Source organism: Coregonus clupeaformis, chromosome 9 (genome assembly GCF_020615455.1).
Source record: "Coregonus clupeaformis isolate EN_2021a chromosome 9, ASM2061545v1, whole genome shotgun sequence".
Classification (NCBI taxonomy): domain Eukaryota; kingdom Metazoa; phylum Chordata; class Actinopteri; order Salmoniformes; family Salmonidae; genus Coregonus; species Coregonus clupeaformis.
The window spans coordinates 13,245,923-13,273,422 of NC_059200.1; the positions used below are offsets into that span (position 1 = coordinate 13,245,923).

General features: G+C 46.0%; 1 protein-coding gene across 1 annotated transcript in view; it reads left to right on the forward strand.

Annotated features, from left to right (window-relative positions):
* Window positions 1–27,500, forward strand: part of LOC121574502 (glutamate receptor ionotropic, NMDA 3A) — a 100,938-nt gene that overhangs the window by 40,304 nt on the left and 33,134 nt on the right. The window contains exon 3 of the mRNA XM_045222752.1: window positions 16,148–16,788. Coding sequence (XP_045078687.1) covers window positions 16,148–16,788 — 641 coding nt within the window. The remainder of the gene's footprint in view (window positions 1–16,147; window positions 16,789–27,500) is intronic.

The following is a 27,500-nucleotide window of genomic DNA, read 5'->3' on the forward strand; positions in this document are numbered from 1 at the left end:
TGATCCCCTGCTGATTTTGGACGTTTGCCCACTGACAAAGACATGGTCAGTCTATAATTTTAATGGTAGGTTTATTTGAACAGTGAGAGACAGAATAACAACAAAAAAATCCAGAAAAACGCATGTCAAAAATGTTATAAATTGATTTGCATTTTAATGAGGGAAATAAGTTTTTGACCCCCTCTCAAACAGAAAGATTTCTGGCTCCCAGGTGTATTTTATACAGGTAACGAGCTGAGATTAGGAGCACACTCTTAAAGGGAGTGCTCCTAATCTCTGCTTGTTACCTGTATAAAAGACACCTGTCCACAGAAGCAATCAATCAATCAGATTCCAAACTCTCCATCATGGCCAAGACCAAAGAGCTCTACAAGGATGTCAGGGACAAGATTGTAGACCTACACAAGGCTGGAATGGGCTACAAGACCATCGCCAAGCAGCTTGGTGAGAAGGTGACAACAGTTGGTGCGATTATTCGCAAATGGAAGAAACACAAAAGACCTGTCAATGTCCCTCGGCCTGGGGCTCCATGCAAGATCTCACATCGTGGAGTTGCAATGATCATGAGGAATCAGCCCAGAACTACACAGGAAGATCTTGTCAATGATCTCAAGGCAGCTGGGACCATAGTCACCAAGAAAACTATTGGTAACACACTACGCCGTGAAGAACTGAAATCCTGCAGCGCCCGCAAGGTCCCCCTGCTCAAGAAAGCACATATACAGGCCCGTCTGAAGTTTGCCAATGAACATCTGAATGATTCAGAGGAGAACTGGGTGAAAGTGTTGTGGTCAGATGAGACCAAAATCAAGCTCTACGCCATCAACTCAACTCGCCGTGTTTGGAGGAGAAGGAATGCTGCCTATGACCCCAAGAACACCATCCCCACTGTCAAACATGGAGGTGGAAACATTATGCTTTGGGGGTGTTTTTCTTCTACGGGGACAGGACAACTTCACCGCATCAAAGGGACAATGGACGGGGCCATGTACCGTCAAATCTTGGGTAAGAACCTCCTTCCCTCAGCCAGGCCATTGAAGTGGGTCGTGGATGGGTATTCCAGCATGACAATGACCCAAAACACACGGCCAAAGCAACAAAGGAGTGGCTCAAGAAGAAGCACATTAAGGTCCTGAAGTGGCCTAGCCAGTCTCCATACCTTAATCCCATAGAAAATCTGTGGAGGGAGCTGAAGGTTTGAGTTGCCAAACGTCAGGCTCGAAACCTTAATGACTTGTAGAAGATCTGCAAAGAGGAGTGGGACAAAATCCCTCCTGAGATGTGTGCAAACCTTGTGGGCAACTACAAGAAACGTCTGACCTCTGTGATTGCGAACAAGGGTTTTGCCACCAAGTACTAAGTCATGTTTTGCAGAGGGGTGAAATACTTATTTCCCTCATTAAAATGCAAATCAATTTATAATTAGTTAACCGGATGGATTCTGTCATTAGTTAACCAGAAGGGTTCTGTCATTAGTTAACCGGAAGGGTTCTGTCATTAGTTAACCGGAAGGGTTCTGTCATTAGTTAACCGGAAGGGTTCTGTCATTAGTTAACCGGAAGGGTTCTGTCATTAGTTAACCGGAAGGGTTCTGTCATTAGTTAACCGGAAGGGTTCTGTCATTAGTTAACCGGAAGGGTTCTGTAATTAGTTAACCGGAAGGGTTCTGTAATTAGTTAACCGGAAGGGTTCTGTAATTAGTTAACCGGAAGGGTTCTGTAATTAGTTAACCGGAAGGGTTCTGTAATTAGTTAACCGGAAGGGTTCTGTAATTGGTTAACCGGAAGGGTTCTGTCATTAGTTAACTTGACGGGTTCTGGGAGCCATGCCACAAGCTGGGACCATAGATAGCATGTGTGTGTGGGGAGTCATCTAAGTCAGGTTTATCCAAGTCAGGTTTATCTAAGTCAGGGTTATATGAGTCAGGTTCATCTGAGTCAGGTTGGATCTCAGAATTGAAGAAAGACCCCAGACATATACAAATAATCCTTGTCAGAGCACATAATGAACTGCAGGGTGTGAGGCAACTTCATAGCATGAGACAGCTCCATGTACAAGTAGAACCCCTGGGTAGGACACTAGTCTTTCGCAGGGCATTACCCCCACCCCATCTGATTCATTCTGAGTGCCAAGCAGAGAGACAATTTTAGTGTCTCGGCCGGGGTCATCCCAAAAGGATGGTCATACCCAAACTTCCAATCTCAGGGCGGACACTCTAACATCAAGATCACTGAGTTTGTCCTACTTTTATACTGATTTACAAGACTGTAAAAACACTGCAGCGCTAATATTCTGGTTACACACTGCAGCGCTAATATTCTGGTTATACACTGCAGGGCTAATATTCTGGTTATACACTGCAGCGCTAATATTCTGGTTATACACTGCAGCGCTAATATTCAGGTTATACACTGCAGCGCTAATATTGAGGTTATACACTGCAGCGCTAATATTCTGGTTACACACTGCAGGGCTAATATTCAGGTTATACACTGCAGCGCTAATATTCTGGTTATACACTGCAGCGCTAATATTCTGGTTATACACTGCAGCGCTAATATTCAGGTTATACACTGCAGCGCTAATATTGAGGTTATACACTGCAGCGCTAATATTCTGGTTATACACTGCAGCGCTAATATTCAGGTTATACACTGCAGCGCTAATATTCTGGTTACACACTGCAGGGCTAATATTCTGGTTATACACTGCAGCGCTAATATTCTGGTTATACACTGCAGCGCTAATATTCAGGTTATACACTGCAGCGCTAATATTGAGGTTATACACTGCAGCGCTAATATTCAGGTTATACACTGCAGCGCTAATATTCAGGTTATACACTGCAGCGCTAATATTCTGGTTATACACTGCAGCGCTAATATTCTGGTTACACACTGCAGGGCTAATATTCTGGTTATACACTGCAGCGCTAATATTCTGGTTATACACTGCAGCGCTAATATTCAGGTTATACACTGCAGCGCTAATATTGAGGTTATACACTGCAGCGCTAATATTCAGGTTATACACTGCAGCGCTAATATTCAGGTTATACACTGCAGCGCTAATATTCTGGTTATACACTGCAGCGCTAATATTCAGGTTATACACTGAAGGGCTAATATTCTGGTTACTGACTGTGTCTGTCAGACTGTAATACTCACTGCAGGGCTAATATTCTGGTTATTGACTGTGTCTGTCAGACTGTAATACTCACTGCAGGGCTAATATTCTGGTTATTGACTGTGTCTGTCAGACTGTAATACTCACTGCAGGGCTAATATTCTGGTTATTGACTGTGTCTGTCAGACTGTAATACTCACTGCAGGGCTAATATTCTGGTTATTGACTGTGTCTGTCAGACTGTAATACTCACTGCAGGGCTAATATTCTGGTTATACACTGCAGGGCTAATATTCTGGTTACTGACTGTGTCTGTCAGACTGTAATACTCACTGCAGGGATAATATTCTGGTTATACACTGCAGGGCTAATATTCTGGTTACTGACTGTGTCTGTCAGACTGTAATACTCACTGCAGGGCTAATATTCTGGTTATACACTGCAGGGCTAATATTCTGGTTACTGACTGTGTCTGTCAGACTGTAATACTCACTGCAGGGCTAATATTCTGGTTATACACTGCAGGGCTAATATTCTGGTTATACACTGCAGGGCTAATATTCTGGTTATACACTGCAGGGCTAATATTCTGGTTACTGACTGTGTCTGTCAGACTGTAATACTCACTGCAGGGCTAATATTCTGGTTATACACTGCAGGGCTAATATTCTGGTTACTGACTGTGTCTGTCAGACTGTAATACTCACTGCATGGCTAATATTCAGGTTATACACTGCAGGGCTAATATTCTGGTTACTGATCTATATGTGCTCTTGCAAACTTCATTGCTGTCAGTCTTTTTTTATGTTTATGTCTTCTATGTTTTAAGGTTTTGTGTTTTATTGAGATGGGACAGTGTAGAGGAATCAGTAAAGGGCAAATCAGAACGGCAGTGGGTTGGATGTGCACACATGTTGACTCTGGTAGCCTGTACTGTACATGTTGACTCTGGTAGCCTGTACTGTACATGTTGACTCTGGTAGCCTGTACTGTACATGTTGACTCTGGTAGCCTGTCCTGTACATGTTGACTCTGGTAGCTGGTACTGTACATGTTGACTCTGGTAGCCTGTACTGTACATGTTGACTCTGGTAGCCTGTACTGTACATGTTGACTCTGGTAGCCTGTTCTGTACATGTTGACTCTGGTAGCCTGTACTGTACATGTTGACTCTGGTAGCCTGTTCTGTACATGTTGACTCTGGTAGCCTGTACTGTACATGTTGACTCTGGTAGCCTGTACTGTACATGTTGACTCTGGTAGCCGGTACTGTACATGTTGACTCTGGTAGCCTGTCCTGTACATGTTGACTCTGGTAGCCTGTCCTGTACATGTTGACTCTGGTAGCCTGTCCTGTACATGTTGACTCTGGTAGCTGGTACTGTACATGTTGACTCTGGTAGCCTGTCCTGTACATGTTGACTCTGGTAGCTGGTACTGTACATGTTGACTCTGGTAGCCTGTACTGTACATGTTGACCCTGGTAGCCTGTCCTGGACATGTTGACTCTGGTAGCCTGTCCTGTACATGTTGACTCTGGTAGCTGGTACTGTACATGTTGACTCTGGTAGCCTGTCCTGTACATGTTGACTCTGGTAGCTGGTACTGTACATGTTGACTCTGGTAGCCTGTACTGTACATGTTGACTCTGGTAGCCTGTACTGTGCATGTTGACTCTGGTAGCCTGTACTGTGCATGTTGACTCTGGTAGCCGGTACTGTACATGTTGACTCTGGTAGCCTGTACTGTACATGTTGACTCTGGTAGCCGGTACTGTACATGTTGACTCTGGTAGCCTGTACTGTACATGTTGACTCTGGTAGCCTGTACTGTACATGTTGACTCTGGTAGCCGGTACTGTACATGTTGACTCTGGTAGCTGGTACTGTACATGTTGACTCTGGTAGCTGGTACTGTACATGTTGACTCTGGTAGCTGGTACTGTACATGTTGACTCTGGTAGCCTGTACTGTGCATGTTGACTCTGGTAGCCTGTCCTGTACATGTGTTGACTCTGGTAGCCTGTTCTGTACATGTTGACTCTGGTAGCCTGTACTGTGCATGTTGACTCTGGTAGCCTGTACTGTACATGTTGACTCTGGTAGCCTGTCCTGTACATGTTGACTCTGGTAGCCTGTACTGTACATGTTGACTCTGGTAGCCTGTCCTGTACATGTTGACTCTGGTAGCCTGTCCTGTACATGTTGACTCTGGTAGCCTGTACTGTACATGTTGACTCTGGTAGCCTGTACTGTACATGTTGACCCTGGTAGCCTGTACTGTACATGTTGACTCTGGTAGCCTGTACTGTACATGTTGACTCTGGTAGCCTGTACTGTACATGTTGACTCTGGTAGCCTGTACTGTACATGTTGACTCTGGTAGCCTGTCCTGGACATGTTGACTCTGGTAGCCTGTACTGTACATGTTGACTCTGGTAGCCTGTACTGTACATGTTGACTCTGGTAGCCTGTACTGTACATGTTGACTCTGGTAGCCTGTACTGTACATGTTGACTCTGGTAGCCTGTCCTGGACATGTTGACTCTGGTAGCCTGTACTGTACATGTTGACTCTGGTAGCCGGTACTGTACATGTTGACTCTGGTAGCCTGTCCTGTACATGTTGACTCTGGTAGCCTGTTCTGTACATGTTGACTCTGGTAGCCGGTACTGTACATGTTGACTCTGGTAGCCGGTACTGTACATGTTGACTCTGGTAGCTGGTACTGTACATGTTGACTCTGGTAGCCTGTACTGTACATGTTGACTCTGGTAGCCTGTCCTGTACATGTTGACTCTGGTAGCCTGTCCTGTACATGTTGACTCTGGTAGCCTGTTCTGTACATGTTGACTCTGGTAGCCTGTCCTGGACATGTTGACTCTGGTAGCCTGTCCTGGACATGTTGACTCTGGTAGCCTGTCCTGGACATGTTGACTCTGGTAGCCGGTACTGTACATGTTGACTCTGGTAGCCTGTTCTGTACATGTTGACTCTGGTAGCCTGTACTCTACATGTTGACTCTGGTAGCCTGTACTGGACATGTTGACTCTGGTAGCCTGTACTGTGCATGTTGACTCTGGTAGCCTGTTCTGTACATGTTGACTCTGGTAGCCTGTTCTGTACATGTTGACTCTGGTAGCCTGTACTGTACATGTTGACTCTGGTAGCCTGTACTCTACATGTTGACTCTGGTAGCCTGTACTCTACATGTTGACTCTGGTAGCCGGTACTGTACATGTTGACTCTGGTAGCCTGTCCTGTACATGTTGACTCTGGTAGCTGGTACTGTACATGTTGACTCTGGTAGCCTGTACTGTACATGTTGACTCTGGTAGCCTGTCCTGTACATGTTGACTCTGGTAGCCTGTACTGTACATGTTGACTCTGGTAGCCTGTCCTGGACATGTTGACTCTGGTAGCCTGTCCTGGACATGTTGACTCTGGTAGCCTGTACTGGACATGTTGACTCTGGTAGCCTGTACTGGACATGTTGACTCTGGTAGCCTGTACTCTACATGTTGACTCTGGTAGCCTGTCCTGTACATGTTGACTCTGGTAGCCTGTCCTGTACATGTTGACTCTGGTAGCCTGTCCTGTACATGTTGACTCTGGTAGCCTGTACTGTACATGTTGACTCTGGTAGCCTGTCCTGGACATGTTGACTCTGGTAGCCTGTCCTGGACATGTTGACTCTGGTAGCCTGTCCTGTACATGTTGACTCTGCTACAGTATGTCATGACTTACCTGGACCAGCTATTGACATGTGCCTTCTGTTAAGGAAATCAGGTGACAAATGAGCTGAAAAGGTGTCTAGAGTAGGACTTTATCTCCTAATTAACTGATCCCCGCTACTATCAGGTCAATGGGGACTCATATTTTAATATGCTGCTAAACTGGCATGACGTCCTGTCTTTCATCTGACATCTGGAGATACATTCATGAAGGAATGAAGAGCTCTTCTTTAGTGTGAGTAGTTTAGCCTGTTTTCTGTCTGTTAATTACAGGAGGTAGACCGGCCCCCTGGGGAAATTACCCAGCCTCACTAAGCTTCTCATCCTGCCTCTCTGGAAAGACCACCACCTCATCTTCAGACCACGCATGTGTCCCAAATGGCACCCTATTCCGTGTATGGTGCACTACTTTTGACAAGAGCTATCGTTGTGTCTAGATGGCGCCGACAGACATGGAAGCTCTGCTTCTAGCTCCTAAGCAACTTTCCAGTATTTTGTTTTTTTGTGTGTGTTATTTCTTACATTATTAGCCCAGAAACGTTTTTTGTGTTATTGCATACAGCCGGAAATAACTTTTGGATATCAGAGCGGCGGTAACTCACCAGCATTACGACCAGGAATACGACTTTCTCGAATTGGATCCTTTGTTCGTACCACCCAGAGGCTGCTTCAAGATGCCACCGGCGGAGAAGAGGTATTCAAAGTGGACTTCTAGTCTGACTAAGGAGGCTTGCACACCATCCACCGCTTCCGAGTATATTACTCGCTAATGTTCAGTGCCTGGACAATAAAGTAGACGAGCTCAGGGCGAGGATCTCCTTCCAGAGAGATGTAAGGGACTGTAACATACTCTGTTTCACAGAATCATGGCTCTCTCGGGATGTACTGTCCACGTCCATACAGCCAGCTGGGTTCTCAGTTCATCGCGCAGACAGGAATAAAGAACTCTCAGGGAAGAAGAAAGGCAGTCGTGTATGTTTCATGATTAACTACTCATGGTGTGATTGTGATAACACACAGAAACTCAAGTCCTTTTGTTCACCCGACCTAGAATACTTCACAATGAAATGCCGACCGTATTACCTCCCAAGAGATTTCTCTTCGGTTATAGTCACAGCCGTGTATATTCCCCCTCAAGCCGATACCATGACGGCCCTCAAATAACTACTTTGGACTTTGTGCAAACTGGAAACCACATATCCTGAGGACGCATTTATTGTAGCTGGGGATTTTAACTAAGCAAATTTGAGGAAAACGCTACAGAAGTTCTATCAACACATTGACTGTAGTACTCGCTCTGGAAAAACATTAGATCACTGCTACTCCCCCTTTCGAGATGCCTACAAGGCCCTCCCCCGCCCTCCCTTCGGCAAATCAGATCACAACTCCATTATGCTCCTCCCTTCCTATAGGCAGAAACTCAAACAGGAAGTACTCGTGCTAAGGTCTATTCAACGCTGGTCTGACCAATTGGAATCCATGCTTCAAGATTGTTTTGATCATGCGGACTGGGATATTTTCTGGGTAGCCTCTGAGAATAACATTGACATATACACGGACACGGTGAATGAGTTCATCAGGAATGTGTATAGGGGATGTTGTTCCCATGGTGACTATTAAAACCTACCCAAACCAGAGACCGTGGATAGATGGCAGCATTGGCGCAAAACTGAAAGCACGAACCACCGCATTTAACCATGGCAACGTGACTGGGAATATGGTAAAATACAAACAGTGTACAGTTGAAGTCGGAAGTTTACATAAACCTTAGCCAAATACAATTAAACTCAGTTTTTCACAATTCCTGACATTTAATGCTAGTAAAAATTCCCTGTCTTAGATCAGTTAGGATCACCATTTTATTTTAAGAATGTGAAATGTCAAAATAATAGTAGAGAGAATGATTTATTTCAGCTTTTATTTCTTTCATCACATTCCCAGTGGGTCAGAAGTTTACATACACTCAATTAGTATTTGGTAGCATTGCCTTTAAATTGTTTAACTTGGGTCAAACGTTTCGCGTAGCCTTCCACAAGCTTCCCACAATAAGTTGGGTGTCACGCCCTGACTCAGGGGACTCTTATATGTTGAGTCAGGGTGTGTGTGTTCTTTGTTTGTATATATTCTATGTTGTATATCTAGTATGTGTGGATCTATGTTGGCCGGTGTGGTTCCCAATCAGATGCAGCTATCGCTCGTTGTCTCTGATTGGAGATCATACTTAGGCAGCCTATTAGCACTGTCTAGTTGTGGGATCTTGTTCCGGTTAAGGTATGTTGTGTGTTCTACCTTGGACTTCACGTTTCGTTTCCTTTGTTGTTTTGTCGTGTGTTTAACAGTTAAAAATAAACATGTACGCATATCACGCTGCGCCTAGTTCTGACCCGTCATTCAACGAACGTGACATTGGGTGAATTGTGGCCCATTCTTCCTGACAGACCTGGTGTAACTGAGTCAGGTTTGTAGGCCTCCTTGCTCGCACACACTTTTTCAGTTCTGTCCACACATTTTCTATAGGATTGAGGTCAGGGCTTTGTGATGGCCACTCCAATACCTTGACTTTGTTGTCCTTAAGCCATTTTGCCACAATTTTGGAAGTATGCTTGGGGTCATTGTCTACAGAGCATGCGCAGACCAGCTGGCTGGAGTGTTTATGGACATATTCAATCTCTCCCCATCCCAGTCTGCTGTCCCCACATGCTTCAGGATGTCCACCATTGTTCCTTTACCCAAGAAAGCAAAGGTAACTAAACTAAATGGCTATCGCCCCGTAGCACTCATTTCTGTCATCGTGAAATGTTTTGAGAGACTAGTCAAGGATCATATCTCCTCTACCTTACCTGACACCTTAGACCAACTTCAATTTGCTTACCGCCCCAATAGATCCACAGACGATGCAATGTTGCCTTCTCACCAAGCTGCTTGCCTATTGTCCTGTAGCCCTTCCCAGCCTTGTGCAGGTCTACAATTTTATTCCTGATGTCCTTACACAGCTCTCTGGTCTTGGCCATTGTGGAGAGGTTGGAGTCTGTTTGATTGAGTGTGTGGACAGGTGTCTTTTATACAGGTAACGAGTTCAAACAGGTGCAGTTAATACAGGTAATTAGTGGAGAACAGGAGGGCTTCTTAAAGAAAAACAAACAGGTCTGTGAGAGCCGGAATTCTTACTGGTTGGTAGGTGATCAAATACTTATGTCATGCAATAAAATGCAAATTAATTACTTAAAAATCATACAATGTGATTTTCTAGATTTTTGTTTTAGATTCCGTCTCTCACAGTTGAAGTGTACCTATGATAAAAATTACAGACCTCTACATGCTTTGTAAGTAGGAAAACCTGCAAAATCGGCAGTGTATCAAATACTTGTTCTCCCCACTGTATATACTGTATTCTATTCTACTGTAATTTAGTCAATGCCACGTCAACATTGCTCGTCCAAATATTTATATTCTTAATTACATTATTTTACTTTTAGATTTGTGTATTGTTATGAATTGTTAGATACTACTGCACTGTTGGAGCTTGGAACATAAGCATCTTGCTACACCCACAATAACATCTGCTAAATATGTGTATTTGACTTGATTTGATATATAATATATAGGGAATAGGGTGCCATTTGGACACACACCACCTAACTCACCTCAGCTCATCTCAGCTCACCTCAGCTCACCTCAGCTCATCTCAGCTCACCTCAATTCACCTCAGCTCACCTCAGCTCATCTTAGCTCACCTCATCTCAGCTCACCTCATCTCAGCTCACCTCAGCTCAACTCAGCTCATCTCAGCTCACCTCACCTCAGCTCACCTCAGCTCATCTCAGCTCACCTCAGCTCACCTCAGCTCATCTCAGCTCACCTCATCTCAGCTCACCTCATCTCAGCTCACCTCAGCTCAGCTCAGCTCAGCTCAACTCTGCTCTGCTCAAAGTGAGGGGATGAGGGGTTAGTTATTGATGAGTGTTCTATTCTATCCACCTTCCCTTGACCAACCAGGGTTTGGGCCTTAACACTAGAACCGTCTGGCCTTTCAGTCTATAAGTACCCGCTAGAGAACGTTGAGGACGTTGCAGGGCTTATCCTTTAGCAAACGCATCAGGTGCATATCAACCCGCAAGGTGTGCAAACATAAGCACCAACGCTTGATGAATAGTGCATAAACTATTGTAAAGGATGAATTGCATGAAGAAATATTAGTGGAAATATATCAATTAAAAACATTACAACAATAGTTATTTGTTTGGATAGAGTAAAGGATATGTTTGGTATAATTCTACAAAGTCTTAGACAAACCGTATATATATATATCTTATTTTATTTTCCCTTAACAATGAAAACATTACAGTGGAATCCATTTGATCAACTTTATTTGTAGATTCGATTAGTAACAGAGTTATAGTACTTAATAAATAATATAACCAGCCAGGTGGACAGGTGAAATGATTCGCCGTATTCCTAAACAAAAGCACCAGTGCATGAACAATTGTAAAGGTTGAATTGCATAAATAAATATTAGTGGAAATATATTCATGACAAGATATAAAAACAGTAAATGTGTTGATGTTGACTGTATTGTGCCTTTATTTCCCTGTATTCCTTTCCAACCCCACCACCCCTTCCCTAATTGGAGTAAACTAGTGAACAACAACGCTTAGGCCTCTACTTCCAGCTTATACATTTTATGGACACAGTCAATAATTATATTTTGTTTGTTTTTACTCCTGAACTTCCTCCGATCATTTTCATGATGTCCATCCGGTTTGCTTCTATATGCCATATCTTTCTAACTGTGCTCTTTCACAAAAGCTCACAATATATAACCTATATATTATTATGGACACAGCATGTCTTACACTAGTTATCTTGTTGTTATTAGTTGTTGTTATTAGTCCCATCCTTCAGCTCCATTCAACACCTCCCATCTATCTCGTAACACCATCCATATTGGATTTCTATTTGCCATATATTTTTCAACTGTACTGTGATGTTTTACAAAAGTTCTGAACCCTTTCTATTCTCATTGTTTCTACAGTTTGTGAATTGAAAATAAACATGGTGTTTGCAACGCCAGGGTTGTGGGTTCGATTCCCACGGGGGGCCAGTATGAAAAATATAAAATAATATATGCACTAACTGTAAGTCGCTCTGGATAAGAGCGTCTGCTAAATGACTAAAATGTAAATGTAGATGTAAATATTATTGATCGATTGACTATGACTTTTCAGATCACCCAGTAGTGCTATCTGCAGAGTCAGCTCCATGCAAGGTATCATGTTTATATAATAATAATAATATGTTTATGAATGACATCGTAAACAACGACGGTAGAACTACAACCAATTAATCCAGGTGTATGGAGACAATACAAATTTATAACCAACTCTTCGCAGCTCTGCCACAAAAAAAAATGGAAAACGCAATTACTTAAAAGAGAAAGGAATTAATGTGTCTGCCACCAATTAAAAATCATAAATGGCTTAAAATTACAAATATAAATCGTAAAATGTATCAGTCAAGAGGGCTGACAACTATGCCACAATCACATGTCATCGGGTTGATGAACTGATATACACAACAACAATTGATACAGCAATTCGTTATTTTCTATTTAAGCTATTATATAAAAATTCTCGCCACAAAAATAATGCTCAGTATATGGGGTATTGAACAGTCAGCCCAGCGTGTAGCCCCTGTCAGAAAAGAGCGGGGACCGTCCGACTACACAAGCAGCAATGAGTAAAACGCACAACAAAAGAGTTTCAGATGATTTTAGTGTCTCTGGCGCTCAGGCAGGAGGTTAAAGATGGCGGCCACCTGTGGTCTCTTCACTGGTCCGTAACTCTCCTGAGGAGTCAGTGGCAGGAGAGAGCAACACAGTGTAAGTGGGAGAGTTGGCACTGAGGTCCAGTCAGTTGATTAGGGAATGCCTTGCAGATGGGGAGTCAGGTCCACGAATGGTTGTTATGCCATAATATCAGGATGCAGTTGGACCTGCAAACTGTATCTCCACGGGGGGGATTTTGAAGGACCACAGTCAGTCAATAGGAAACATAATTGTGCTCTTGGGTAAAATGTTCATTTTTGGGGGGCCATTTGGGCGGAAATGTTGCAGATGAGGAGGTTCAAGTCCCTAGTGAGACCCCATGGGAGAATGGAGGGATGTATTGGGAGAGGAAATGGTAGAGTGATGATTTACTGGGAAAGATGGGTTGATCTGTGGCTGTCTGAAGGGTGGAATTGATGAGTGTTGGAATAATTATAAACCCAAATGTACGGTATAAAGGTCCTCCAATCAGGGGTGCGGGTGGGGATGGGATTACTGTATGTTTTGCGTTTAGCTATTTATGTTTTGTGGTTTGGTGTCATGATGTGAGAGGTGTGTGTGTTGGTCCTGGTAGTTTCATGCTGTGAGAGGTGTGTGTGTTGGTCCTGGTAGTTTCATGATGTGAGAGGTGTGTGTGTTGGTCCTGGTAGTTTCATGATGTGAGAGGTGTGTGTGTTGGTCCTGGTAGTTTCATGATGTGAGAGGTGTGTGTGCTGGTCCTGGTAGATATGGGTGTGTTCGCTTCCCGTCCGGGCTTTGTGCGGGACTTTGGAAAATCCCTTTGGGCCGGGGCCTTGCCTTGCCGGCGTCTCGGGGCGTGTGGGGGCGAGGGCACCCACTGACCAGAGCACCCACTGACCAGAACACCCCAGATATACATTTCTATACATATACACATACACTACCGGTCAAAACGTTTACAACACCTACTCATTCAAGGGTTTTTCTTTATTTTTACTATTTTCTACATTGTAGAATAATAGTGAAGACATCAAAACTATGAAAGAGCACATATGGAATCATGTAGTAACCAAAAAAGTGTTAAACAAATCAAAATATATTTTATATTTGAGATTCTTCAAATAGCCACCCTTTGCCTTGATGACAGTTTTGCACACTCTTGTCATTCTCTCAACCAGCTTCACCTGGAATGCTTTTCTAACAGTCTTGAAGGAGTTCCCACATATGCTGAGCACTTGTTTGCTGCTTTTCCTTCTCTCTGCGGTCCGACTCATCCCAAACCATCTCAATTTGGTTGAGGTCGGGGGATTGTGGAGGCCAGGTCATCTGATGCAGCACTCCATCACTCTCCTTCTTGGTAAAATAGCCCTTACACAGCCTGGAGGTGTGTTGGGTCATTGTCCTGTTGAAAAACAAATGATAATCTCACTAAGCCCAAACCAGATGGGATGGCGTATTGCTTCACAATGCTGTGGTAGCCATGCTGGTTAAGTGTGACCATCAAAGCACCCCCACACCATAACACCTCCTCCTCCATGCTTTACGGTGGGAAATACACATGCAGAGATCATCCGTTCACCCACACCGCGTCTCACGAACACATGGCGGTTGGAACCAAAAATCTCCAATTTGGACTCATTTCCACCGGTCTAACGTCCATTGCTCGTGTTTCTTGGCCCAAGCAGGTCTCTTCTTCTTATTGGTGTCCTTTAGTAGTGGTTTCTTTGCAGCAATTCGAACATGAAGGCCTGATTCACACAGTCCCATCTGAACAGTTGATGTTGAGATGTGTCTGTGACTTGAACTCTGTGAAGCATTTATTTGGGCTGCAATTTCTGAGGCTGGTAACTCTAATGAACTTATCCTCTGCAGCAGAGGTAACACTGGGTCTTCCATTCCTGTGGTGGTCCTCATGAGAGCCAGTTTCATCATAGCGCTTGATGGTCTTTGCGACTGCACTTGAAGAAACTTTCAAAGTTCTTGAAATGTTTCGTATTGACTGACCTTCATGTCTTAAAGTAATTATGTACTGTCGTTTCTCTTCTCAGCCAACAAGTGCTCAGCATATGTGGGAACTCCTTCAAGACTGTTGGAAAAGCATTCCAGGTGAAGCTGGTTGAGAGAATGCCAAGAGTGTGCAAAGCTGGCATCAAGGCAAAGGGTGGCTATTTGAAGAATCTCAAATATAAAATATATTTTATTTGTTTAACTTTTTTGGTTACTACATGATTCCATATGTGTTATTTCATAGTTTTGATGTCTTCACTAGTATTCTACAATGTAGAAAATAGTAAAAATAAAGAAAAACCCTTGAATGAGGAGGTGTGTCCAAACTTCTGACCGGTAGTGTACATACTTTTATGCGGCTGAATTTCTGGAAAGGGACGCAAACGGAGCTCCGTAGCTTCGTCTGCGTAGACTGTGAAATCACAGTGGAGAGCCTTTTAGACTCTGTAGTAAATTATACAGATGAATACTAATAGTTGAATGTCCATGTTAATGGTGAAGGATTATGCAGATTAATGCAATTAGCAAAATCTTTATTTTAGTGATTTTGCATTAGGCAGAATTTAGGGTCAATTAGCCTAATATAAAACTTGCTGACCTGCCTAAGGCAACTAACTACAGCATTGATCTTTCTGCTGCTTTGCAATCTACTGCCAAAATATGTGCTATAACTACACATCCCAGACGATTACAAACTGTTACAACTACACATCCCAGATGATTACAAACTGTTACAACTACACATTCCAGAAGATTACAAACTGTTACAACTACACATTCCAGAAGATTACAAACTGTTACAACTACACATTCCAGAGGATTACAAACTGTTACAACTACACATTCTAGATGATTACAAACTGTTACAACTACACATTCCAGAGGATTACAAACTGTTACAACTACACATTCCAGAGGATTACACACTGTTACAACTACACATCCCAGACGATTACAAACTGTTACAACTACACATTCCAGAGGATTACACACTGTTACAACTACACATTCCAGAGGATTACAAACTGTTACAACTACACATTCCAGAAGATTACAAACTGTTACAACTACACATTCCAGAAGATTACAAACTGTTACAACTACACATTCCAGAGGATTACAAACTGTTACAACTACACATTCCAGAGGAGGGAGGTGTATGAAGAGAGGATATCAGCAGCAGCAGTATCATGACTCAGACATCTGCTGTAATAATGAAGTGTGCTTAAAATCAATCCAAACAGGTTTCAGTCCAAGCCCTGGTGCCATAAAACATATATAAAAACAGCATCAGTGATGACCTAGTCTCTTCCCACTGGGCAAAAACACTGATTATAGCCAGCCAGTTATAGTTCATCTATAAATTAGACATGGTTAGCTTGCATATCACTAATACCTCTCTCTCTCTCTCTCTCTCTCTCTCTCTCTCTCTCTCTCTCTCCCCCTTCATACCTACCTACCTACCTACCTTCCTTCCTCTCTCTACCTACCTTCAGAACCCTCTCCATTTCCAGATGCCGATGCAGAACCCGGCCCTCCCACAGGCTGAGCTGCTCTACTCCCTGCTGGTGATCAACAGCTGGTATGACGTCAGCCTCCTGCTCTGTCAGGAGTGGAACGTCTCCAGCTTCCTGGTTCGTCTCCGTAACAACACCAAGTTCCACCTGGGCTCTGTGGTCAACATCACCACCTCCAGTACCTCCTCTGGATCTCACCCCAACAGCTCTGTCTCCAAGGCCGACTTCCAGACCTCTCTGCAGGGATACCTGGAGTCCATCAAGGAGTCAACGTCTACGGTCGTAACATTCGGCTGCGACATCCGGGACATCAAGAGGATCTTTAACGTGGTGGCCAAGCTGGGCCTGATGCTGCCAGAGTACCACTGGGTGTTGGGGGACACGCAGGACGTGGAGGAGCTGAGGACCGAGGGGCTGCCGGCGGGTCTGCTGGCCCACGGCAGGATGGGGACTCCCTCCCTCGATCATTACGTCCAGGATGGGCTGGAGCTGGTGGCCCGGGTGGTGGGGTCAGCTGCGTACCGCTCCCCTGAGCTAGCCCTCATCCCCTCCGTCACCAACTGCATGGATACACAGAGTAGCCAGAACAGGAACATGACATCAGGGAAATATCTGGCCAGGTACAGTACTGATGATGCTTCACTACTCCTATATATCTGGCCAGGTACAGTACTGATGCTGCTTCACTACTCCTATATATCTGGCCAGGTACAGTACTGATGATGCTTCACTACTCCTATATATCTGGCCAGGTACAGTACTGATGCTGCTTCACTACTCCTATATATCTGGCCAGGTACAGTACTGATGATGCTTCACTACTCCTATATATCTGGCCAGGTACAGTACTGATGATGCTTCACTACTCCTATATATCTGGCCAGGTACAGTACTGATGCTGCTTCACTACTCCTATATATCTGGCCAGGTACAGTACTGATGATGCTTCACTACTCCTATATATCTGGCCAGGTACAGTACTGATGATGCTTCACTACTCCTATATCTCTCTGGCCAGGTACAGTACTGATGCTGCTTCACTACTCCTATATATCTGGCCAGGTACAGTACTGATGATGCTTCACTACTCCTATATATCTGGCCAGGTACAGTACTGATGATGCTTCACTACTCCTATATATCTGGCCAGGTACAGTACTGATGCTGCTTCACTACTCCTATATATCTGGCCAGGTACAGTACTGATGATGCTTCACTACTCCTATATATCTGGCCAGGTACAGTACTGATGATGCTTCACTACTCCTATATCTGGCCAGGTACAGTGCTGATGATGCTTCACTACTCCTATATATCTGGCCAGGTACAGTACTGATGATGCTTCACTACTCCTATATATCTGGCCAGGTACAGTGCTGATGCTGCTTCACTACTCCTATATATCTGGCCAGGTACAGTGCTGATGATGCTTCACTACTCCTATATATCTGGCCAGGTACAGTGCTGATGATGCTTCACTACTCCTATATATCTGGCCAGGTACAGTGCTGATGATGCTTCACTACTCCTATATATCTGGCCAGGTACAGTGCTGATGATGCTTCACTACTCCTATATATCTGGCCATGTACAGTACTGATGATGCTTCACTACTCCTATATATCTGGCCAGGTACAGTACAGATGCTGCTTCACTACTCCTATATATCTGGCCAGGTACAGTACTGATGCTGCTTCACTACTCCTATATATCTGGCCAGGTACAGTACTGATGATGCTTCACTACTCCTATATATCTGGCCAGGTACAGTACTGATGCTGCTTCACTACTCCTATAAGCATCATTAATGATGCTTCACTACTCCTATAAGCATCATTAAATACGTTTGTGGTGATTTAGTCCTAGTGCATGATTCAGAATAGGTCTGTATGATTCAGTACAATAGGTCTATATGATTCAGAATAGGTCTATATGATTCAGTACAATAGGTCTATATGATTCAGGACAATAGGTCTGTATGATTCAGTACAATAGGTCTGCATGATTCAGTACAATAGGTCTATATGATTCAGGACAATAGGTCTGTATGATTCAGTACAATAGGTATATATGATTCAGTACAATAGGTCTATATGATTCAGTAGAATAGGTCTATATGATTCAGTACAATAGGTCTATATGATTCAGTACAGTAGGTCTATATGATTCAGTACAGTAGGTCTATATGATTCAGTACAGTAGGTCTATATGATTCAGTACAATAGGTCTATATGATTCAGTACAGTAGGTCTATATGATTCAGTACAGTAGGTCTATATGATTCAGTACAATAGGTCTATATGATTCAATACATGTTAATACATGATAATCTCAGGGAAATCTCTGGCTAGGTGCAGTACCGTGCTGATGCGGAGTTAATACTCAGACAGTATGATAAAATACACTTGTGATTTATTCAGCATTAGCACCAGGCGCAAAGCAAACTTTGCACATTCTCTGTCTAAAAGAGAGATTGCTACTTCTATACAAATGTTGTTGATCAGTACAATAAAATAGGTCCCAAATGGAAGGAAAACAGATTGTCTGTAGCCCCGTGAACTCAGCTAAAACAAGCTCAATAACTCAACGCACACACCCCTATTGAATATGCATTCACCTGTATTGTCCATAGGCCTAGGCTACATATTTACCTAGTTTATCAATAGAGATAAATACCATTCAAATAAATGATTACAATTTATGTTATGTAGCTAGATTGGTAAAAACAAAGTCAAGTACCAGGATGGTATGGAGTATTATGATGTTATGGAGTATCATGATGGTATGGTATGGAGTATTATGATGTTAATATGAGATTATAATGATGGTATGGAGTATAACAGATGGTATGGAGTATTATGATGGTAGGAGTTATCATGATGTATGGAGTATCATGATGGTATGGAGTATTATGATGTTATGGGTATCTGTGGTATGGTATAGAGTATTATGATGGTATGGAGTATCATGATGGTATGGAGAATCATGCTGGTATGGAGTATTATGCTGGTATGGAGTATTATGATGGTATGGCGTACCATGATGGTATGGAGTATTATGTTGGTATGGAGTATCTTGATGGTATGGAGTATTATGATGGTATGGAGTACCAGGATGGTATGGAGTATTATGATGTTATGGAGTATCATGATGGTATGGTATGGAGTATTATGATGATATGGAGTATAATGATGGTATGGAGTATTATGATGGTATGGAGTATTATGATGGTATGGAGTATCATGATGGTATGGAGTATCATGATGGTATGGAGTATTATGATGTTATGGAGTATCATGATGGTATGGTATAGAGTATTATGATGGTATGGAGTATTATGATGGTATGGAGTATTATGCTGGTATGGATTATTATGCTGGTATGGAGTATTATGATGGTATGCGTATCATGATGGTATGGAGTATTATGTTGGTATGGAGTATCTTGATGGTATGGTATAGAGTATTATGATGGTATGGAGTATTATGATGGTATGGATTATTATGCTGGTATGGAGTATTATGATGGTATGGAGTATTATGATGGTATGGAGTATCATGATGGTATGGTATGGAGTATCATGATGGTATGGAGTATTATGATGGTATGGAGTATTATGATGATATGGTATGGAGTATTATGATGTTATGGAGTATTATGATGTTATGGAGTATCATGATGTAATGGAATATTATGATGGTATGGAGTATTATGATGGTATGGAGTATTATGATGCTATGGAGTATCATGATGGTATGGAGTATTATGATGTTATGGAGTATCATGATGGTATGGAGTATTATGATGGAATGGAGTATTATGATGATATGGAGTATTATGATGATATGGTATGGAGTATTATGATGGTATTGAATATTATGATGGTATGGAGTAGCATGATGGTATGGAGTATTATGATGATATGGAGTATTATGATGGTATGGAGTATCATGATGGTATGGAGTATTATGATGGTATGGAGTATCATGATGGTATGGAGTATCATGATGGTATGGAGTATTATGATGGTATGGAGTATTATGATGGTATGGAGTATTATGATGGTATGGAGTATCATGATGGTATGGAGTATTATGATGTTATGGAGTATCATGATGGTATGGAGTATTATGATGATATGGAGTATTATGATGGTATGGAGAATTATGATGATATGGAGTATTATGATGGTATGGAGTATTATGATGGTATGGAGTATCATGATGGTATGGAGTATTATGATAGCATGGTATGGAGTATTATGATGGTATGGAGTATTATGATGGTATGGAGTATCATGATGGTATGGAGTATTATGATGTTATGGAGTATTATGATGGTATGGAGTATTATGATGGTATGGAGTATCATGATGGTATGGAGTATTATGATAGCATGGTATGGAGTATTATGATGGTATGGAGTATCATGATGGTATGGAGTATTATGATGTTATGGAGTATCATGATGGTATGGAGTATTATGATGGAATGGAGTATTATGATGATATGGAGTATTATGATGATATGGTATGGAGTATTATGATGGTATTGAATATTATGATGGTATGGAGTAGCATGATGGTATGGAGTATTATGATGATATGGAGTATTATGATGGTATGGAGTATCATGATGGTATGGAGTATTATGATGGTATGGAGTATCATGATGGTATGGAGTATCATGATGGTATGGAGTATTATGATGGTATGGAGTATTATGATGGTATGGAGTATTATGATGGTATGGAGTATCATGATGGTATGGAGTATTATGATGGTATGGAGTATTATGATGATATGGAGTATTATGATGGTATGGAGTATTATGATGGTATGGAGTATCATGATGGTATGGAGTATTATGATAGCATGGTATGGAGTATTATGATGGTATGGAGTATTATGATGGTATGGAGTATCATGATGGTATGGAGTATTATGATGTTATGGAGTATCATGATGGTTTGGAGTATTATGCTGGTATGGAGTATTATGATGTTATGGAGTATTATGATGGTATGGAGTATTATGATGATATGGAGTATCATGATGGTATGGAGTATTATGATGGTATGGAGTATTATGATGGTATGGAGTATTATGATGATATGGAGTATTATGATGGTATGGAGTATCATGATGGTATGGAGTATTATGATAGTATGGTATGGAGTATCATGATGGTATGGAGTATTATGATAGTATGGTATGGAGTATTATGATAGTATGGTATGGAGTATTATCATACTGAACCTGATACGGATATTGAAGTCATAACTCTCTGGTATGGTGACAACACTAAATGTACTGTATCATTTTTCATGACATATTTCTCTTTTAAAATGCCACAACAACAACAACAAAAACTTTGCCAACAGATAATCCGATGTGACATTGAATAGAGCTTAGTAGAATGTGATACAGGGAAGGTAACTGACTAAGAGAAGGGAGCCCTGTGTGACAGTTTTAGACAGTGGAGAGTGTCCTAACATTATGTTGCCATAGAAACACGGTTCAGAGGCTCCGCTGTCTGTTCTGAGCATGTCAGTGACCTGGGGAGAGTCATGCTCTGCAGAGTAGACTCCACTGTCTGTTCTGAGCCTGTCAGTGACCTGGGGAGAGTCATGCTCTGCAGAGTAGACTCCACTGTCTGTTCTGAGCCTGTCAGTGACCTGGGGAGAGTCATGCTCTGCAGAGTAGACCCTCCTGTCTTGCTGGATCCTTTGCGTCCCAAATGGCCTCCTATTCACTTCATAGTGCACTACTTTTGATCAGGTCCCATAGGGTAGTGCCCTATATAAGTAGTACACTATAAAGAGAATAGAGAGCCATTTGGGACGTCTGTACGCTGTAATCCCTGCAGCCTCCTCCTTACCTGCCTGCCACCTCTGTAATCCCTGCAGCCTCCTCCTTACCTGCCTGCCACCTCTGTTATCCCTGCAGCCTCCTCCTTACCGGCCTGCCACCTCTGTAATCCCTGCAGCCTCCTCCTTACCTGCCTGCCACCTCTGTTATCCCTGCAGCCTCCTCCTTACCTGCCTGCCACCTCTGTTATCCCTGCAGCCTCCTCCTTACCTGCCTGCCACCTCTGTTATCCCTGCAGCCTCCTCCTTACCTGCCTGCCACCTCTGTTATCCCTGCAGCCTCCTCCTTACCTGCCTGCCACCTCTGTTATCCCTGCAGCCTCCTCCTTACCTGCCTGCCACCTCTGTAATTCCTGCAGCCTCCTCCTTACCTGCCTGCCACCTCTGTAATCCCTGCAGCCTCCTCCTTACCTGCCTGCCACCTCTGTAATCCCTGCAGCCTCCTCCTTACCTGCCTGCCACCTCTGTAATCCCTGCAGCCTCCTCCTTACCTGCCTGCCACCTCTGTAATCCCTGCAGCCTCCTCCTTACCTGCCTGCCACCTCTGTTATCCCTGCAGCCTCCTCCTTACCTGCCTGCCACCTCTGTTATCCCTGCAGCCTCCTCCTTACCTGCCTGCCACCTCTGTAATCCCTGCAGCCTCCTCCTTACCTGCCTGCCACCTCTGTAATCCCTGCAGCCTCCTCCTTACCTGCCTGCCACCTCTGTAATCCCTGCAGCCTCCTCCTTACCTGCCTGCCACCTCTGTAATCCCTGCAGCCTCCTCCTTACCTGCCTGCCACCTCTGTTATCCCTGCAGCCTCCTCCTTACCTGCCTGCCACCTCTGTAATCCCTGCAGCCTCCTCCTTACCTGCCTGCCACCTCTGTAATCCCTGCAGCCTCCTCCTTACCTGCCTGCCACCTCTGTAATCCCTGCAGCCTCCTCCTTACCTGCCTGCCACCTCTGTAATCCCCTGCAGCCTCCTCCTTACCTGCCTGCCACCTCTGTAATCCCTGCAGCCTCCTCCTTACCTGCCTGCCACCTCTGTAATCCCTGCAGCCTCCTCCTTACCTGCCTGCCACCTCTGTAATCCCTGCAGCCTCCTCCTTACCTGCCTGCCACCTCTGTAATCCCTGCAGCCTCCTCCTTACCTGCCTGCCACCTCTGTATCCCTGCAGCCTCCTCCTTACCTGCCTGCCACCTCTGTAATCCCTGCAGCCTCCTCCTTACCTGCCTGCCACCTCTGTAATCCCTGCAGCCTCCTCCTTACCTGCCTGCCACCTCTGTAATCCCTGCAGCCTCCTCCTTACCTGCCTGCCACCTCTGTAATCCCTGCAGCCTCCTCCTTACCTGCCTGCCACCTCTGTAATCCCTGCAGCCTCCTCCTTACCTGCCTGCCACCTCTGTAATCCCTGCAGCCTCCTCCTTACCTGCCTGCCACCTCTGTAATCCCTGCAGCCTCCTCCTTACCTGCCTGCCACCTCTGTAATCCCTGCAGCCTCCTCCTTACCTGCCTGCCACCTCTGTAATCCCTGCAGCCTCCTCCTTACCTGCCTGCCACCTCTGTAATCCCTGCAGCCTCCTCCTTACCTGCCTGCCACCTCTGTAATCCCTGCAGCCTCCTCCTTACCTGCCTGCCACCTCTGTAATCCCTGCAGCCTCCTCCTTACCTGCCTGCCACCTCTGTAATCCCTGCAGCCTCCTCCTTACCTGCCTGCCACCTCTGTAATCCCTGCAGCCTCCTCCTTACCTGCCTGCCACCTCTGTAATCCCTGCAGCCTCCTCCTTACCTGCCTGCCACCTCTGTAATCCCTGCAGCCTCCTCCTTACCTGCCTGCCACCTCTGTAATCCCTGCAGCCTCCTCCTTACCTGCCTGCCACCTCTGTAATCCCTGCAGCCTCCTCCTTACCTGCCTGCCACCTCTGTAATCCCTGCAGCCTCCTCCTTACCTGCCTGCCACCTCTGTAATCCCTGCAGCCTCCTCCTTACCTGCCTGCCACCTCTGTAATCCCTGCAGCCTCCTCCTTACCTGCCTGCCACCTCTGTAATCCCTGCAGCCTCCTCCTTACCTGCCTGCCACCTCTGTAATCCCTGCAGCCTCCTCCTTACCTGCCTGCCACCTCTGTAATCCCTGCAGCCTCCTCCTTACCTGCCTGCCACCTCTGTAATCCCTGCAGCCTCCTCCTTACCTGCCTGCCACCTCTGTAATCCCTGCAGCCTCCTCCTTACCTGCCTGCCACCTCTGTAATCCCTGCAGCCTCCTCCTTACCTGCCTGCCACCTCTGTAATCCCTGCAGCCTCCTCCTTACCTGCCTGCCACCTCTGTAATCCCTGCAGCCTCCTCCTTACCTGCCTGCCACCTCTGTAATCCCTGCAGCCTCCTCCTTACCTGCCTGCCACCTCTGTAATCCCTGCAGCCTCCTCCTTACCTGCCTGCCACCTCTGTAATCCCTGCAGCCTCCTCCTTACCTGCCTGCCACCTCTGTAATCCCTGCAGCCTCCTCCTTACCTGCCTGCCACCTCTGTAATCCCTGCAGCCTCCTCCTTACCTGCCTGCCACCTCTGTAATCCCTGCAGCCTCCTCCTTACCTGCCTGCCACCTCTGTAATCCCTGCAGCCTCCTCCTTACCTGCCTGCCACCTCTGTAATCCCTGCAGCCTCCTCCTTACCTGCCTGCCACCTCTGTAATCCCTGCAGCCTCCTCCTTACCTGCCTGCCACCTCTGTAATCCCTGCAGCCTCCTCCTTACCTGCCTGCCACCTCTGTAATCCCTGCAGCCTCCTCCTTACCTGCCTGCCACCTCTGTTATCCCTGCAGCCTCCTCCTTACCTGCCTGCCACCTCTGTAATCCCTGCAGCCTCCTCCTTACCTGCCTGCCACCTCTGTAATCCCTGCAGCCTCCTCCTTACCTGCCTGCCACCTCTGTAATCCCTGCAGCCTCCTCCTTACCTGCCTGCCACCTCTGTAATCCCTGCAGCCTCCTCCTTACCTGCCTGCCACCTCTGTAATCCCTGCAGCCTCCTCCTTACCTGCCTGCCACCTCTGTAATCCCTGCAGCCTCCTCCTTACCTGCCTGCCACCTCTGTAATCCCTGCAGCCTCCTCCTTACCTGCCTGCCACCTCTGTAATCCCTGCAGCCTCCTCCTTACCTGCCTGCCACCTCTGTAATCCCTGCAGCCTCCTCCTTACCTGCCTGCCACCTCTGTAATCCCTGCAGCCTCCTCCTTACCTGCCTGCCACCTCTGTAATCCCTGCAGCCTCCTCCTTACCTGCCTGCCACCTCTGTAATCCCTGCAGCCTCCTCCTTACCTGCCTGCCACCTCTGTAATCCCTGCAGCCTCCTCCTTACCTGCCTGCCACCTCTGTAATCCCTGCAGCCTCCTCCTTACCTGCCTGCCACCTCTGTAATCCCTGCAGCCTCCTCCTTACCTGCCTGCCACCTCTGTAATCCCTGCAGCCTCCTCCTTACCTGCCTGCCACCTCTGTAATCCCTGCAGCCTCCTCCTTACCTGCCTGCCACCTCTGTAATCCCTGCAGCCTCCTCCTTACCTGCCTGCCACCTCTGTAATCCCTGCAGCCTCCTCCTTACCTGCCTGCCACCTCTGTAATCCCTGCAGCCTCCTCCTTACCTGCCTGCCACCTCTGTAATCCCTGCAGCCTCCTCCTTACCTGCCTGCCACCTCTGTAATCCCTGCAGCCTCCTCCTTACCTGCCTGCCACCTCTGTAATCCCTGCAGCCTCCTCCTTACCTGCCTGCCACCTCTGTAATCCCTGCAGCCTCCTCCTTACCTGCCTGCCACCTCTGTAATCCCTGCAGCCTCCTCCTTACCTGCCTGCCACCTCTGTAATCCCTGCAGCCTCCTCCTTACCTGCCTGCCACCTCTGTAATCCCTGCAGCCTCCTCCTTACCTGCCTGCCACCTCTGTAATCCCTGCAGCCTCCTCCTTACCTGCCTGCCACCTCTGTAATCCCTGCAGCCTCCTCCTTACCTGCCTGCCACCTCTGTAATCCCTGCAGCCTCCTCCTTACCTGCCTGCCACCTCTGTAATCCCTGCAGCCTCCTCCTTACCTGCCTGCCACCTCTGTAATCCCTGCAGCCTCCTCCTTACCTGCCTGCCACCTCTGTAATCCCTGCAGCCTCCTCCTTACCTGCCTGCCACCTCTGTAATCCCTGCAGCCTCCTCCTTACCTGCCTGCCACCTCTGTAATCCCTGCAGCCTCCTCCTTACCTGCCTGCCACCTCTGTAATCCCTGCAGCCTCCTCCTTACCTGCCTGCCACCTCTGTAATCCCTGCAGCCTCCTCCTTACCTGCCTGCCACCTCTGTAATCCCTGCAGCCTCCTCCTTACCTGCCTGCCACCTCTGTAATCCCTGCAGCCTCCTCCTTACCTGCCTGCCACCTCTGTAATCCCTGCAGCCTCCTCCTTACCTGCCTGCCACCTCTGTAATCCCTGCAGCCTCCTCCTTACCTGCCTGCCACCTCTGTAATCCCTGCAGCCTCCTCCTTACCTGCCTGCCACCTCTGTAATCCCTGCAGCCTCCTCCTTACCTGCCTGCCACCTCTGTAATCCCTGCAGCCTCCTCCTTACCTGCCTGCCACCTCTGTAATCCCTGCAGCCTCCTCCTTACCTGCCTGCCACCTCTGTAATCCCTGCAGCCTCCTCCTTACCTGCCTGCCACCTCTGTAATCCCTGCAGCCTCCTCCTTACCTGCCTGCCACCTCTGTAATCCCTGCAGCCTCCTCCTTACCTGCCTGCCACCTCTGTAATCCCTGCAGCCTCCTCCTTACCTGCCTGCCACCTCTGTAATCCCTGCAGCCTCCTCCTTACCTGCCTGCCACCTCTGTTATCCCTGCAGCCTCCTCCTTACCTGCCTGCCACCTCTGTTATCCCTGCAGCCTCCTCCTTACCTGCCTGCCACCTCTGTAATCCCTGCAGCCTCCTCCTTACCTGCCTGCCACCTCTGTAATCCCTGCAGCCTCCTCCTTACCTGCCTGCCACCTCTGTAATCCCTGCAGCCTCCTCCTTACCTGCCTGCCACCTCTGTTATCCCTGCAGCCTCCTCCTTACCTGCCTGCCACCTCTGTTATCCCTGCAGCCTCCTCCTTACCTGCCTGCCACCTCTGTAATCCCTGCAGCCTCCTCCTTACCTGCCTGCCACCTCTGTTATCCCTGCAGCCTCCTCCTTACCTGCCTGCCACCTCTGTAATCCCTGCAGCCTCCTCCTTACCTGCCTGCCACCTCTGTAATCCCTGCAGCCTCCTCCTTACCTGCCTGCCACCTCTGTAATCCCTGCAGCCTCCTCCTTACCTGCCTGCCACCTCTGTTATCCCTGCAGCCTCCTCCTTACCTGCCTGCCACCTCTGTAATCCCTGCAGCCTCCTCCTTACCTGCCTGCCACCTCTGTAATCCCTGCAGCCTCCTCCTTACCTGCCTGCCACCTCTGTAATCCCTGCAGCCTCCTCCTTACCTGCCTGCCACCT